The sequence below is a fragment of the Neodiprion lecontei genome, chromosome 7 (assembly GCF_021901455.1).
Source record: "Neodiprion lecontei isolate iyNeoLeco1 chromosome 7, iyNeoLeco1.1, whole genome shotgun sequence".
In the NCBI taxonomy this organism is placed as follows: Eukaryota; Metazoa; Arthropoda; class Insecta; order Hymenoptera; family Diprionidae; genus Neodiprion; species Neodiprion lecontei.
This window is the reverse complement of record NC_060266.1, coordinates 8,807,793-8,823,634: the sequence shown is the minus strand read 5'-3', so window position 1 is coordinate 8,823,634 and position 15,842 is coordinate 8,807,793. Positions and strand designations below refer to the sequence as shown.

Here is a 15,842-nt window from a genome sequence, read left to right as displayed (position 1 = left end):
GATGATGAACGATTTTAGTTAAACCAGTTGATGAATCGTTTCGTGGACACGACGTTAAATTTCAAGCGTTCAAAATGCGAAGAAACTGTGCCTGTATCAGAATTGAATTTGGTTCAATCGCTCTGTAAGCTTTTAGAAGTATTGGCCACGCCGAAAAATGGTGTGGAAATGGGTGAAGACCCAGATGCTTACAGTACTGTGTGCAAAATGTGGTTCTTATTTTGGTGGGTATAACTCATCATACACATCGCTCGCACATCGTGAATATTTGCTTTCAAAATTTGTCGATAAGTTGGAAAATGACAGTACTTCAATTCTATCCATGTTTATATTCACTTGCAGTATGATATGGTCACTTTGCGCCACAGTAAACGAGGACGGCCGACAAAAAATGGACAATTTTGTAAGAGAAATGGAAGGAAGTTTTCCAGTAAGAGATACAGTGTATGAATATTACGTGGATGTTCGACAACGGGGTTTCGTTTGTTGGGAAGACCGGCTTTCTCCAACATGGAAGTATCTGACAGGGTAATAATTATTTGAAGTACGATATTTACAGTATTTAATGAAGTGCTGTGGCTGACGCTTGGTAAGTAGACCAAACGAATTTTTTGCAATGTACAGGATTATATGAAATCTCCAAAAATTAATTCATCAGATGAAAGCGCATTTCATCGTATCATGTGGTTACTGCCCGTCATTGACGTATTGCTCCAATAGTACCGGTAATGAAATGCAAAAGATTCCACTTAGGATCAGAATGTAAATTTGACCGTAATTTGATTGACTGAATATAAGAGTGCCCAAATAAGTAACAATCATCATGATATTTAGAGAAACTTTGGTAAAACTGGGTGAAACTTTGGCTGCTAAGCCACTTTTCTTGTAAAGTTTTTCCGAGTAAAATGTGCGAATCTGCTGATTTTGATTGAAATTTTAGCTCGCTGGTTCTAGTTTAAATGCGAAAAGATTTCTCGAATAGTCATCGGTATTTTTCGAGATAGGCCGCAACATGAGGCGTTGGGTATGGTAATATGAGTATAAAAGAAAAATTTGTAATTTAGTAAGTTTGCTTAATTCCATTTATTTGAATTGAGTTCAAAATTCATCTTAGAATGTAAGTCATAATATTGATGAATCATGTGTCGCTCGTCAGTATCCATCGCTGTTTTGATTGATCTACAATTCCATTCCTCGGTGCCAGTTTGTATCCAATCGGCTTCTGCGTGTCTGTTCTGAGGTCAACCCTCTTCTTACTCCGCTTCTTCCCCCAGAATCATTTAATTTGTAATGAACTCACTCCGGAACATAAAGGCAAAAAAAATCTAATTATTTTATTGTGGAATGATTATTAAGGCTAGACAAATATTTCAATAATATATTGAGTAAATAAACCCCACTTGAGTCTATTATACAATAACGTACCTGAATTTAACTTTCGAGCTGACTGCTTGCAAATTAGTCCTGTGAAGAAACCGTTAGAATTCTCCGGCACCATACGCTGTCCCTTCTGCTTCTGTTTCAGCCTTCTCCGCAGCGGTTTTTTTTAAAGTTTCACTGTTCGACTGGCTTTCTTGCACTCTGTCGTTGCTTTCCTTTCTGCCTTTCGCTTTCGTCTGACATCTCGTTGCTTGCTCATCTTTTTGGCATTAATTGCCACCTTCTCAGACCTTACTGACATCTTTGCCTTTTGAGCATGGAACGCTCCCATACTGAACTCAGCAATTGCGATTACTACTGTAGTTTTTACTGCATTCTGATATATGATCATCTTGCCACACTGCAAAATCAGGCGAAGTAGCATCTATTGGGGCTGCGACAACGACATACACCTGGAAGTATTTTGAGAGTACCTTGTAATCGATGGCCAGTCCAGTAGGGATGTCGATGACTATACCTACTCCGTCTAACGATGTAAGGCCTCGTTTGTGCTACGTACCGTCGTAAGATACTGAGACGTGAAGTACTAGGAGGTTGCCTACTCACGGTGCAGCTAGCACTTGCAGACGTTCACGCGATGCAAGTTTACTCCGTTATTTATAAAGATATCGAAGTTGTTTTGAAAGCATATTGAAGGTGAAAGAGTAATCTGTGCCGTGTATTTTTTCGAATTTTGAAATTCTTCTTCAGAGTCGATTAAAACGGTGGCGAAAATGGGTATACTTTCCGTATTAATACAACGGTGGTTAATTTTTTTTTCGAAATTTCACGAAATACACGGCCCATATCCGTCCTTCGCCTTCAATTTGAGCCCAAAATCAAATAAATCGTACATCAGACCAGCGAGAAAACTTGCGTGAGCGAAAGCACAAAACGGCGATATTTAGCCGCGAAATGTGGTCGCTCGCTAGCGCCACCTTAGGCCGAAGCCGCCCGTAGTACGAACTAACGGTAGCAGTACCGTTCTAAAGTCAATACGTGATTTCGCGCGCGGCCAGTGTCAGTTTTCTTTCATTGCACACTGATATTGTCACAAAGTTTAGTTTAGGTTTTTATTCATTCATCCAGCATGGGTAAAACCAAGCCAGTACTTAGAAAGGCGAAGAAAAAGGGCAAAGGTAATAAGAATTTAGCTGTTTATCGACGGGAGGGATCGAGGTAACTAAAATTGCATGCGGTTCACATGTATCAATTGTTTTGAACGCAGGTCTAGTTACTAACATGCATGCCTTCAAATATTCACACATATTTCCTCCAATATTTATCTCCATATATCATGATTCCTCGTCTGTTTTTCAATCTATTTATACAGTCATCCCGTGTAATCGGTCGTCTAAATACTACTCTCCATGTATGTAAATACCGTGGACTCTTTGCCTCACAATGTCGTATCACCGTGTTTTTTTCGTAATAATAATTGAGAATCTGTTTGTCATGATCAACACGCGATGCACTAACGATTTTTGAATGTCATCTTTTTCAAATCATTGTATCACAAAATCGCTACAAGCTGTAGCGATAAGCTGTAAATTCAACTTTTAGAAAACTCGTTTCCTAGAAGCGTTCATCACCACGCTCAATCAAAATTTTTAGTATTTTTAAATGCGAAATAAAAAAGTCATTCTTCTAGTTTTCAGAAAAATCATCACGATCGAATGACGTTTAAATACGTTCTAACCATTCAGCTCTATTTATCCTGATGATATTTCTCAAACAGTTTCAATTTCTTGACAAATGGTGAGGCAATCGATGATCCCGCGATTACCCAAAAACTGTTTCATTACAGATTTATCGCTTTTTGGACTTTGGTTCAAGTTTTCATGTTTTATTAGTTTTTCGGAAATTCGGAAAAATAAGAATGAGAAAATCAATAATTCCATTTCTAGATGATTAAACTCAGTATTTGTGAGTTTGCGTTAAGATCAATACTTCCTAATGCTTAATGTTAATGTTTTTGAAAAATATAATGATCGGTGTGGTGTTTCCTTCACTGATACCATGTACATGACGAAAAAACAAAAAAATATGCGTAGAGTCAGGTTATGTTATCGTTTGAGTTGACTTTGAATGACTGACATTATGACTGAAGTTTTCCGAAATTTGATTGATTAATAATTAAAAGAAAAGTAATTGTGAGATACGATAGTTCTAGACGCCCAGAATCATGATGGTAATACATCCGCATTTCGTACTTTTACTTGGTGACTCCTTTCATTCACTCGTGAATCGTATATCCATGATATGATTCGTGCAGAATTGCTGCGAGCCAAAGAATCGACGGAGAATTGATAGCGGAAGTGATGCCTTCAGAAGACACGATAACAAATAATGTTTTCGAGTTTGAAGAGGTCAGATCTCCCACAGAATTTACTGAAGTCGATTTGTTTTACTCGGAGCCAATGCCTGACTCTCCGATTACGATTACGTCCAATGAGGATACGACAGTAGTAGGTACCAGCAGCAAATCCGTAAGTATTTCGCTCACAACCGAACGCAATGCGGTAGAAGACCATTGTTTACAAATAGAAACGGTTAGCGTAAACGATAAGGATTCAATAGTCGAACCAAACCCTCCATTCGAGTTGACTGACAGGAGAATAGTTGATATAAGTCACGTCCTGAGCAGCATGAAAAAATAGCTTTTCATTCACCTCATGATTGTACGTTAGCCAACATGGAACCTATATCCGAAAGCCGGACAGGATTCATTACCACCATCACATTGAAACGTAAATTTTGTTGCAAGGTCGAATCAATAGTTTCAGAAGATTGTCAGTCAGCCTCTTCCGCCCTGAATTCAGCTCTCGCATCTGGAATTGTGTCCACGGGTGGTGGTTTTTCACAACTTACCGAAATTAGCGCCTCTATAAATATACCCTGTGCGGCTAAAAATACTTGGAATAAGTATCATCAAATCGTTAGTGATGCCTATTGTGATATTGCTTTAGAGGAAATGACCAAGGCAGGTAAAGAAGAAGCGCGCTTAGCTCGTGAGACAGGTGATGTCGACGAAGCCGGGTACCCTTGCGTGTCGGTGTTTGCGGATGGGTCTTGGGCCAAACGATCGTATCGAACTAAATATGATTCACTTGCGGGTGTAGCGGCAATAGTGGGGTATAGGACCAAAAAAGTTTTGTTCATTGGGGTTAGAAACAAGTATTGTTCGATGTGCAGTAGGCACACAAATGAGTAAATCAGTGCCCCAACATAAGTGTGCTAAAAATTAGGTGGGTTCTAGTATTTCAATGGAGTCAGATATAATTGTAGAGGGGTTCAAATGTAGCTTAGAAATGCACGGGCTAAAATACAATAAATTGATAGGCGATAGGGATAGCAGTGTCCACCGGAAGATCGTTGATGCGTTGCCGTATGGACCGGAAGGACTAGTCCAAAAAATGTAATGCCGCAACCATGTTCTCCGAAACTATGGAACTCGATTGCGAGATTTTCGTCTGAACCGTAAAGTTGGTACGGTGGTTCTGAGAAACTCTGCGCAAAAACTTGAAGCGCCTACGCTATACCGTAACTTCTGCTATCCATCACCGAAAAGCACAAGTACAATTACGCAAGGACATAAAGAATGGTCCAAATCACGTTTTCGGAGATCATCGGTTATGTAAAGATCGCGGATACTTTTGCAACGGTAATCCGAAGCCGGGTGAAGTGAATCTTGTGCAAAACATGAAAACGACTGGTATCTTCTAAGAGATTCTGTCGGCAATGAATCGACTCACTGAGCATGTATCTCGCTTTATATGGGACGTAGACAACAATGTAGCCGAGTTGTATAACGCCTACGTTGCCAAAGCTATAGGGGGCAAGCGTGTCAACTTCACCCTTCGCAATTCGTATGAAGCTAGATGCAAATCTGCCGTAGTGAGGATGAACGCCGGTGTACAATATCATGCGTTAGTGCAAGGAAAATTAGGAATGGGTGGGTCGGGAAAATTCACTGCTAAATACTATTTGGGAAAATCGCGATCTCTTCAGTCTCGAAAGTCGGCTTTCAAATCAAAATCAAAATCTTTTATCGCCCAGTCCGCTGACACCGACTACGGCCCGGACGCTGCATGTCCATCGGAACCGGACATGTCCGCGGAGAAGTTGGCTTCGGCTCAAAAAGGTTTCGTGCAGGCCTTGTACTTGCAGGAACCATTAGTAATCGGGAGGCAAACGAGAGGTCAAAGTACGTCAAACGAATGCTACGATGAACGTAAAAAGCGATTGACTGCTTCGATTTTCGGTGAAATTTTCAAACGGCGGCCACAAACATCGTGTACCAAATTAGTCGAAAGAATTCGCTATACCAATTTCCATAGTAACTCGAGTACACGGTGGGGCATAGAAAAAGAGCCCTTTGCGATCAGTGACTTCGCATCCGAACATGGAGTTTCGGTGAAACTCAGCGGTCTAGTGGTAGACAAGGAGCTACCATTCCTCGCGGCGTCACCTGATGGACTTGTAGGCGAAGATGCGATTTTAGATGCAAAATCTCCCGTATCTGCCAAAGAGTTAATTCCAATGAAGGGCATATATTAAAAAAAAAAATTAAATTCATGTGTATTGAAAAAGGTAGAGCTAAATTGATAACTTCACACAATTATTTTTATCAGGTTCAAGGTCTTATCCACATTACTAAGAGGAAGTGGTGCAATTTTATCGTTTGGACGCCAAAAGGATTGATCTTCGACAAAATACTTCGTGACGACAATTTTTGGAAAACTGAAATGGAAAACAAATTAGCCGATTTTCTTCACTTCTGTCTTTTACCAGAAATAGTAGATTCGCGACGTGCTCGACAACTCCCAATTCGCGACCCTCCTCAAATACTTGAAGCTCAGAAAACCGCGTGTAGTAAAAACAAAAAATCTTTGAATAAATGGGCTTTTAAGAAAAAGAAAGACGAGTACCAATTCCCTGCGCGTGAAAAAATAACGTTGACAAATGACAAATAACAAAACGGACAGACGATACGGGCTTATGTAATTATATTGTATATTGAAACTTTTATTTATTATAACTATTGTGCAATAACCTTCTGTAAATTTATTCTATGTTTCATTTAATCCATACTTGCATGCATTGCCATATTTTTGTTTGCGAAATGTTTATTTGTTAGTTCCAGCTCATTCGAAATTTCACGTGGGTCGGACGTGCTTCACTCTATTCATTTTTCATAATCCTATACTCGAATACATTCCTAAATACTAGGTATATGATATTCGCTTGCTTTCAATGATCAATAATTTTATTTTCAACCATTAATCGGGATAGCTTATTTTTCAATTCGTTCTGTTCCTCAAACGATACCTTGTTACCACGAGAAATAGGTACACGCGATTAAATACATTTGTGCAATATGTTTCTCTGATTCTTCGATCTTCCATCAGTTCCGAACTCACTGCCGCATGTCTATCTTATTGTTTTTATAATCCATTATTTGTTTTTTTCATTACTTATTATTTCATGTATGTGTTTTTACCCGGCATGGTTGGGAGGTTGGGACGGGATAGGGTAGGTCTTTTTATCACAGCGGCCTCCACGTAGTGAGACCTGGGTAATTGATAACAATATTATAATGTAATCAATTAGCCAACGGCTGTTCCGCGGAATTTTCCTTTCCATTTTTTAAGTCTATTTGAACGGGTCATGCAACAGATCTCTTGAAAATTAGATACATAATTTTTCATCACTCATCATTTAAAGATTTGCGTAATTTATTATTACTGATATATTCATAACAATACGTGTATAAATACGTGCCAACCTCCGCTTTAATGTCATAAACCACGAAAACTTTGGTTCCGTTGCAACATTGCCCATACGGCTGACTTTAGAACGCTAAACTACTCGCTGAGACCCAGTCCCGATGGAGTGGGGGGTCTCGGCGTGTCAGGGGCACGGACGTAAGTCCCGCCCAGTCTTCCCCTCGACCGCCTGGCTCGAGCAACGCGGGAAGCCGATTCTCCCGCGCTAGCTCACCAGCTCTCTCTAAACTCTCGCTTCTAACTTCTCAGTCTCTGCAGTCAACTGGTCCACATGACTTTTGAAGCTACTGACGCTCATATCTTTCAGATTCATTATAGTACAGAATTTTTCCATACTTGAGTGCCCTAGTCCAACGCCGATCATTCCATTAACTGCTCGCCTGTTTATTTTGAAGGGTGGCCTTGTCGAAGTGTCATTGGTTCGTGGACTCATTCATTTTGAGAAGCAGATTTCTTCAAAATTTACATCAGAGTAGTTCAAACCGCAAGAAAAATTTGTCACAGTTCGTCAAATCTATCGTTTGAAAAATAGCTTGGCAAACACATTTGCGGGGTATAATTGCTAAACCATAGAAATTTTCATACCTGGATGGTAAGAGTATATGTCACCAATCACTGGTACGAGAGTTAACCGTAATCTTACCGACCGGTAACGGCGCACAGGCAGCCCGTTAACTTTGCGCACGTTTATTTTCAAAAAATAATGGAACGGATCAACGAACTTCGGCGAAAACTGGTACTCAAATGTATTTTGTATCGCTGATCACGAATCAAAAGTCGTATTTTGCAGAATTTCAAAAGCAGATCCATTGTGACAGTTGAAAGTTCAAAAATTTCTTTGTCGGGCCCAAAAACACGTTAAAAACATATTTCAGCAGTGGTAAATTTTTCCCAGGTGGGACACGGTTCAAAGAACGTTTTTCCGTGAAAGACCGACAGTCAATTTTTTGGTCATTTTTGACAAAAATTTCAACGAAGTCTCCCCTTAATTTTTTCTTACTTTTTATACTAGTAGTGCTGATAATATTTAATTTGCCGTACCGCATATTATATTTTATTCGCTATTGTGCATGAATTTGTATCATAATATGAGTTCCTTAAAGTACACTCACGTATAGATTAAGCTGCTGAATATTATCGTACCTTTTACCACTTTCTTATTAACAATCTTGTATTCGTTAATACCTGTAACATTTTTCATATTTCTCCGCAATATCGTATTTCTTTGTTGATTTAAGTCCCGCTTATTATCTTTGATCTTATCGTAATAAAGTTTATTTAGTGTATTCTTTTCTCTCGCAACAACCTTTCAAAACCTCTGAGAATCTCTCAGTTTTGTAATCTCTCGTAATTATATTATAAAATTCCGCTGTGAATTATCTTGAATTTTTATGTATCATAAAATTATTATTTTGACGATCCGTCGATAACTTTCTCGTAAATTGGCTGTCGCAATTTACTTTATTAATTACTTTCTCGTTCATGATACTAGTTTTTGTAACTTCTAAATCAGCGTCAATCTCTCTTGGCGAGTACCGTCGACCGAAAATTTAGTGTTATTATATTGTCACTACTGTTCCGAGCTATTGTCAACTCCAACAACTACCGATTCCTAATAAAGTTCCTATAATCTCACTTAAAACGAACAAACTAATAATTGACGTAGCATCATTCTTGGGAGAGTGGGTTCCTACGAACTACTATTGTTTGATATATTAACACTTTGCCGTCCGCACGATTCGTAAATATTTATTCGCCTGGCGCCGGCAGCGCTTATTCGGATCACTTGACTTGTCGCCGGCCGTTGTTGACATTATCGGGAGATTATAAATTGTTAAGTTTTACTAATCTCTTTGATCACTTGTGTAACTTATTGTTACCGAAACAAAACACCAGCAGAAAGCTAAAGACACTAAAGTGTTGTCACCGACCCCGAGCGATACTGTGCTCACAACACCACTGTGGTGTCGCCGGTTGTTGGCCGTTAATTTGCGCACACCACCGTGTTGTCGCCGGCCGTTGGCCATCAGTTTGTGCACGTCACCACTGTGGTGTCGCCGGCCGTTGGCCACCTGTTTGCGCACGTCACCACTGTGGTGTCGCCGGACGGCAAAATGTTAATTGTTATTGACTTGTTTAAGGGGGGGGTAAGGTTAATTCGGTGAAAAAAAAGCATGTTTTTAAGATTTTTTTTTGGCAATACAGATGGTGTTAGTTTATTCAGGCAATCCATACATGATAATGTAACATTTGAACAATATTTCCCTAAATTTTCATTGCAAAATATCAAAAATTGAGCGACTGACGATGAATCTCCGGAGGCGCCTCGAGAAAAAGTTGTTTTGCGGTGCCCATCATAACTCGCAACCAAATCATGTGAAACGAAAAAATCAAAATGCATTTGTTAAAGGAGATGTTTGTCGAGGTATTCACGGGAGGATTTTTTTTTTTTTCGATTTTTCGATTTTTCGTAGCACTTGGAAGCCAAAAACCAGATTTTCGCTAAAAAAAACGTCTAATTTGTTGTTGTAAAATTGATAATTATTGAAAAAAAAAAAAAAGCTCCCGACAATACCTGGTGAATAATGTGAAAAAACACTGTGCAAAATTTCAAAACGATTGGTCCAGTAGATTTTTAGTTATGGTGGGCACGGACTCCAAAAATGACAAGTCTCAGAAAAACGCTTTAGAGTTTTGCGTACTGAAAAATTCAACATAAAATTCGATAATTTTTCTATACTCCCACAGAGTCGTCGATGCCAGGTCCGTAGAGCAAAAGGCTTCCATCAAGATGGTCTAGAGCATCTTTTTGCATTTGTCTACGCAAAACTCTTTCTTCTTTACTGTCACGCGCTGCTTGCTCCTCTGCTCTACTAATTCGCAACTCGTCAGCTTGTCGTGCCCATTCGTGAGAACTTGGCCCTGTCGGGATGTGCATCTCTTGCATAAAGGCCAGCAAGGCAAAAGAACCTTCATTGAAAGTACATGCAGCTACATGAGCTGCAATTTCAACGATTGTAGCGGTGCCACTGACAGACTTTGGCTAATTTTTCGGGGCATTTTTCGATGTACGAACACGAACGATAACAAAGTAACACTTTCGATGTACGAATTGAAGGAAAACAGAGTCAAAATTTTAGCGTCACTTGTTACTGCTCAGCACGGCGTACAGTGTTTAACTGATGTATATACCATGCCTCGAATATTCTTGACTCTACCTGAACAGACCCGTTTGGTTTTAATTGGGCCGGGTGAGCGCGTCGCGTAACTGTCGGTCAGGTATAAAACCTCATCCCGGAGCAACGGACTCTTACTCATAACTTCCTCAATTTTGCTTCAATCGACTTGAAATTTTAACACAATATTCTTGACATATTGTGCAATCAATTAGAAAAATAAAAAAAAATTGAAAAAAAAAAAAATTTAATACCTTACCCCCCCCTTAATAAAATTTAGTTAATCATTGTTAACTCTTGTAAGCTTACTGGGCTGACTCGAAACTTGTAAACTCTATCGACAATATACGACTGATTTAACTGTTCATTTCTTTGACTTGAATTTATCTATTTCTGAATTCAATTATCCCTAGCTGCCTTTATATGCCCACATTATACCAGTTTGGCTTGGTTTCCGAGAAAATCGAAGGTCAAGTTTCACGTGCGGTATATGTATTTTCGCAACACCTGCATGGAAAGTCCATTTTTATGCACCATTTACAAGCACCGAAAGTAGTCTTTTATACACATGTGCGGGAAAAACTTTCGCGCATTGCTAGGGGTGTGAGAAAAAAACCTTCACACATTGCCGGCGGTATGAGATAAACCTTCGCACATAGCTAGCGGTGTGCGAGATAGACGGTCCCGCTTTTATCCACAGTTCGGCATTTCGCAAGCAGCCGCACTAGCGCCACCGATGGAATAGTTTGTCACTCTTTGCCGTGCTCGACATCGTCAGACTTTCCAATACAGGTGTAGCAAAAATAGAGTTCGATACACGTGCGAAAGTTGGCAATGCCTACCTAGTGTGAATGCGCCACACTCGCCCTTCAACTCGTCTACGCTTCGTCTTCGGGCTCGTGCTACGCCTTTACGCTTGTGCGGGCATTGTCACCTTCGCGCACTAGTATCTAACAACACTATACCTAAACAGTGCGTCATTGGCATGCAAGTAAGTGCGGCGCAGTAGGCTAGGTTCATGGCTGGCACGCTGCCGACCCATGTCGAGTCCTATCAACACCCAACTTTTTTGTTAATATTTATTTCAACAATTCTTTAATTTCTTAGCAAAAACACTACGTATGCAAATAAAAAATACAGATGAATTTGGATCGCGTGTGAACAGCATGAGATATACCGCCAACATGTCTCTGTGACGAGCTGCCGAGAAAAATCCGAATTTTCAGAAGCGGTCAATCAGCTTCGTATTTCATCTTCAACAGGGCTATTTAAATTGTCGTCACCATCCAGACATCACCGTAGAGTTCAAACGTTCACATAAATTTTATATGGGTTGAGCGATTTGTATGTCATTTTATACTTGGACGACCGTATTTATTACTAATTCTATATCTTTTGTGACGGGACGCCTTGCCGGCGTACCGGCACCTGACAGGCAGCCCGAGCTCCCCAAATATTATGCTTATCGTGACAAGCCCAAATCTTGCGACACACTCGGCAACCCCACCACGTACCAATAAACCAACCAAATCACGCGATTTACCGTGCTCTCTCTTCAAGAGACACGGCCAATCACTATTCCCAAAATCCGCGAAACTAGACGACTAGCAGGTATAAAAGTCGAGCACAAATGTAGCTCGACATCTATTCTATCATCTATCGTACAATACATCAGAGTAGATCCCCACATCGTCCAACGCGAGGACTCATCCGCACATTTATTTGGCGGAACATTTCATCTCAACGAGGAATCAGAAGTCGACACAAACCACGATCACGAGACGTGAACTCGTGACTCCAAGAATCCTCGAACACCACTTTCAATCAAAGGAGGGTATTCAACGTATTAAACATTTCATCTGTTTTCAATAAAAGTCCTTAGGTATTAGGGAGCCGTGTCTGAATGAAGAACAGCATTGCATCTGACCTCATAGCTCAGATACGGTGATCGTCTCACAATCCTCTGACCCATAGGTAGGGCACTTGAACCTGTATACAGTCTCTGTCATTGCGACTGGATGCCTTGATACAGGTGATGGTATATTTGCGTAGAATCCCCGATAATTTGACTACCACGCTATCACATAAATAATATTCTGTCTTACTATTGGCAAGACGAATAATTATCAGTACCAAATAACGAACTCGTCAACGACGATTCTGGATCGTGAAATAACGTCCTTCTGACTACCATGCTATCACGCATATAATATTCAGTCTTGCCGTAGGTAAACCGAATTATTTTCAAAGATCTTCTGACTGCCATGCTATCACGTAAATAATATTCTGTCTTGGTACTTACTAAACTAATAATTATCAATATCGAAACAAATTTGTCAACGACGATTCCGCATTATCGAATACCGACCTTCTGACGACCATGCTATCACGCCAATAATATTTAGTCTTGCCATAGGTAAACCGAATTATGATCAAACTAAATAAGAAAAAGCTATTCCTTCCTAAATTACCACAAATTTACTAAACATTACAAGAAAAATAAATTCACGACGTCACATCCTGTCTCTCATCCCGCCTCCCGGGAACGAAACATTTAACTATTTAAAGATTTGCTCTCTGGAAACAAATCTCTCGGATCACGAGTTAATCACTCATAGCGATCGATCTATGTGTTGCTTGACAGACACAGATCAAGTTTGACCCTCGACCGTTTATACGGCCTGTGATGATGGGTTTATTCCACTCGTGCCATTGCACATGAGAGTGAGGGAACAACTTCTGAGGCTATCTCGAATACCAAGTTGAAACGGTCAAACTGTAGCAACCTCTTCGAGGAGTTCATTAAATAATCGACAAATAACCATTCTCCACCTTCCTTCCGAGTCCAGAAACCGAATCCTGCCGTTTTATTTACGAGACAGGAAATTCTTAAAATTAATATAATATTCGAATTCGTGCGAAACCTCCGCGCTACTTTTCATATTACGTATGAAATTCTCGCGATATTCGGCCCGTAAATAAACTCGAATCGTTTCAAAAAGCCAATACCAAAAAGCGTATGGTTTGAAAAAGACCTAAGATTCTTGATCGAACCGATGATTTAGATGATGTTGGGAATATTACATTTAGTGTATTTTGGCTCTCCATGCATGGATCGAATTGATATAGGGCTTGAGTGAAAGCTCTTAAAATCTACGAACGTATAAAACTTGTTAGATTTCGTGTTTTATCGTGAGAGGGGAAAAATGTGTGCTAATATTTTTACCAGGTAAGTTATGAAGTCCTTATCCTTGCGCTAAAAGTCTGAGCGTCGACTCGCGCGCGTACATGTTTTAAGTGAACTTGGCGCGATCGTTGACCGTCGATCTTAATTACGTACATGTTTGCATACGTGCGCGTACGTTATTCTCGAGTTACTCTTTAGACGAGCCTCCCCACTCTCGGCGTGTGGCCTCGCAGGCTTCGCTCACCATATGGTACGCTCACACGTATACGTGTGCATAATATTTTCGAAAATTACTCCCCAGGTGAGAGAAGTAGGTACCCAGGAGAGCCTAGAGAAGCATAGCTTCAAAAATCTGTTCGGCATTCAGCGTTTGATCCAAATAATTGAAGTTTTCTACAGAATTAGGACGACTTTCATCCACGTTTTCAGTTGTGTATGAAGTACCTTCATTTTTACATTTGAGTTCTGATTTCATGTGATATCATTCACATTGTGTCAGTACTGCATATTAGAGATTTTGCAATTGTTCCTAACTACGCGGCATAGATCGAGGTTAGGCGGTAAAGAGAACTCGGGTGGCGGTACTTTTTTTTTATGCGACCGGTAAAACAGCGCGGTTCTTTATTGACACTATGCTTTTTAGGAGACGTATACATAAATACATATAGATAATGAAGAATATAAAAACTCTAAAGGGACGTACAATACATTTCACGAGACGCACACATTCACGGCGGTGCGCTCGGGACAGACTAACTCGGCCCCCAACCCCAGTCGTGCGGCTAGGCCGCGCTTTTCGCGTCTCATTAATGGGTGGGGGTTGTGCGATCCGGTAATCACGTCGTATTTCTCAGATTCTCAACACTCGGCCACGCTATTTATGTTTTTGTCCTCGACCGCGTGGTTTGACAATTCGTGCTCATAATACTACCCGTAACAAACCGTTACACAAACTACTAAGAAATTCCTTTTTTTTTTTTTTTTTCTAACGCAAGGGAAAACTACGTTTCATCGTTCATTTCTTCCTTTCCACATTTTCACACAACCACACGTACATTTTACACTTATACAAGCTTATATTGTGCTCTACTCGATGACGTAATCATTTAAGTACATCGGCTTACGTCTGGTGCGTTTCGGCGAGGGCAAACTTTCATTACCCTGATCACTAACTTTCCTTTCGCGACGCACTTTATTCGTTCTCGGTTCACACACTTGCTCGTTGCGTGTCTCCTCATCACTCTCGTCACTCGATACATCTTCCGATTCGCTGACATCATCGACGTGTGGTTCCCACACTCGGAGTTGGCTCGCGTGAGCTGTTGTTGTGTACCGTTTTCCTGCTGCATCCGGATTTACGTCGGCGACTCGCAAGGTGTCCCCTGAGAGTTTTTCCGTGACTAGTAAGGGGCCGCGGTATTTTGGATGTAACTTCGTCGATTCTTCCGTGGAAGGGGGTACGGTTTTCATGAACACAACGCTTCCCTTGTCTATATATATATTCCGTGTTCTGCCGGCGTCATATCGCTCCTTCATTCGCTGTTGTGCGATCTCGATGTTGCCACGCGCGTACTCATGTCGTTGCTCCGTCGATTCATATTGCTCCGTTTCTGCGGCCGTGAGTCTGCGAAGCGTGCCCTCGTTCCGCCTAGGAGCGTACCCGTAGACTATTTCAAATGGACTCTTACCAGTACTTGCGTTCCGCATTTCGTTCAGATCCAATTGAATCGAACGTATCCCGCGATCCCATGTTCGCCCGTCGTCTTCAGCGAGATTGCTCCGGATCGCTGCAACCAAGGTGGCATTGACTCGTTCCACCTGGCCGTTTGCCTGTGGGTGACGTGGGGAGTTGAGCTATGTTATATACCATGGTCGTTACAGAAGCGGCTGAATTGTGTTGACGTGAAACACGTCCCTCGGTCTGACACCACGCGCTCGGGCGCTCCGTAATTCTCGACAAATTCGTTCAACACTCGCACTGTACTCACCGCTCGCCTGTCGCGCACCGCTCGCATGACGACACATTTCGATAGGTTGTCCACAATCACCAGAATATATATGTTGCCCTTACTACTCGCGACGAAGGGACCCAAGTGGTCCAAGTGGACGACGGCGAAAGGACGCCGTCCCGGTGGGATCGGGTGCAACTCGCCTGGTTGTCGCCCTGGTTTGGATTTGGTCGTGACACATTTGAGGCACGCGCGAATGTGTCGTTTCACATAATTCCTCACACCCGGAAAGTAGTAGTGGTCCAGTATGCGCGCTGCCGTT

General features: G+C 41.1%; 1 protein-coding gene across 1 annotated transcript in view; it reads left to right on the top strand.

The window, feature by feature from the left end:
• Positions 1-15,842, top strand: part of LOC107227614 (dynein axonemal heavy chain 2) — a 732,784-nt gene that overhangs the window by 403,857 nt on the left and 313,085 nt on the right. The window contains exons 21-22 of the mRNA XM_046746102.1: positions 19-224; positions 343-528. Of these exons, the coding sequence (XP_046602058.1) occupies positions 19-224; positions 343-528 (392 nt within the window). The remainder of the gene's footprint in view (positions 1-18; positions 225-342; positions 529-15,842) is intronic.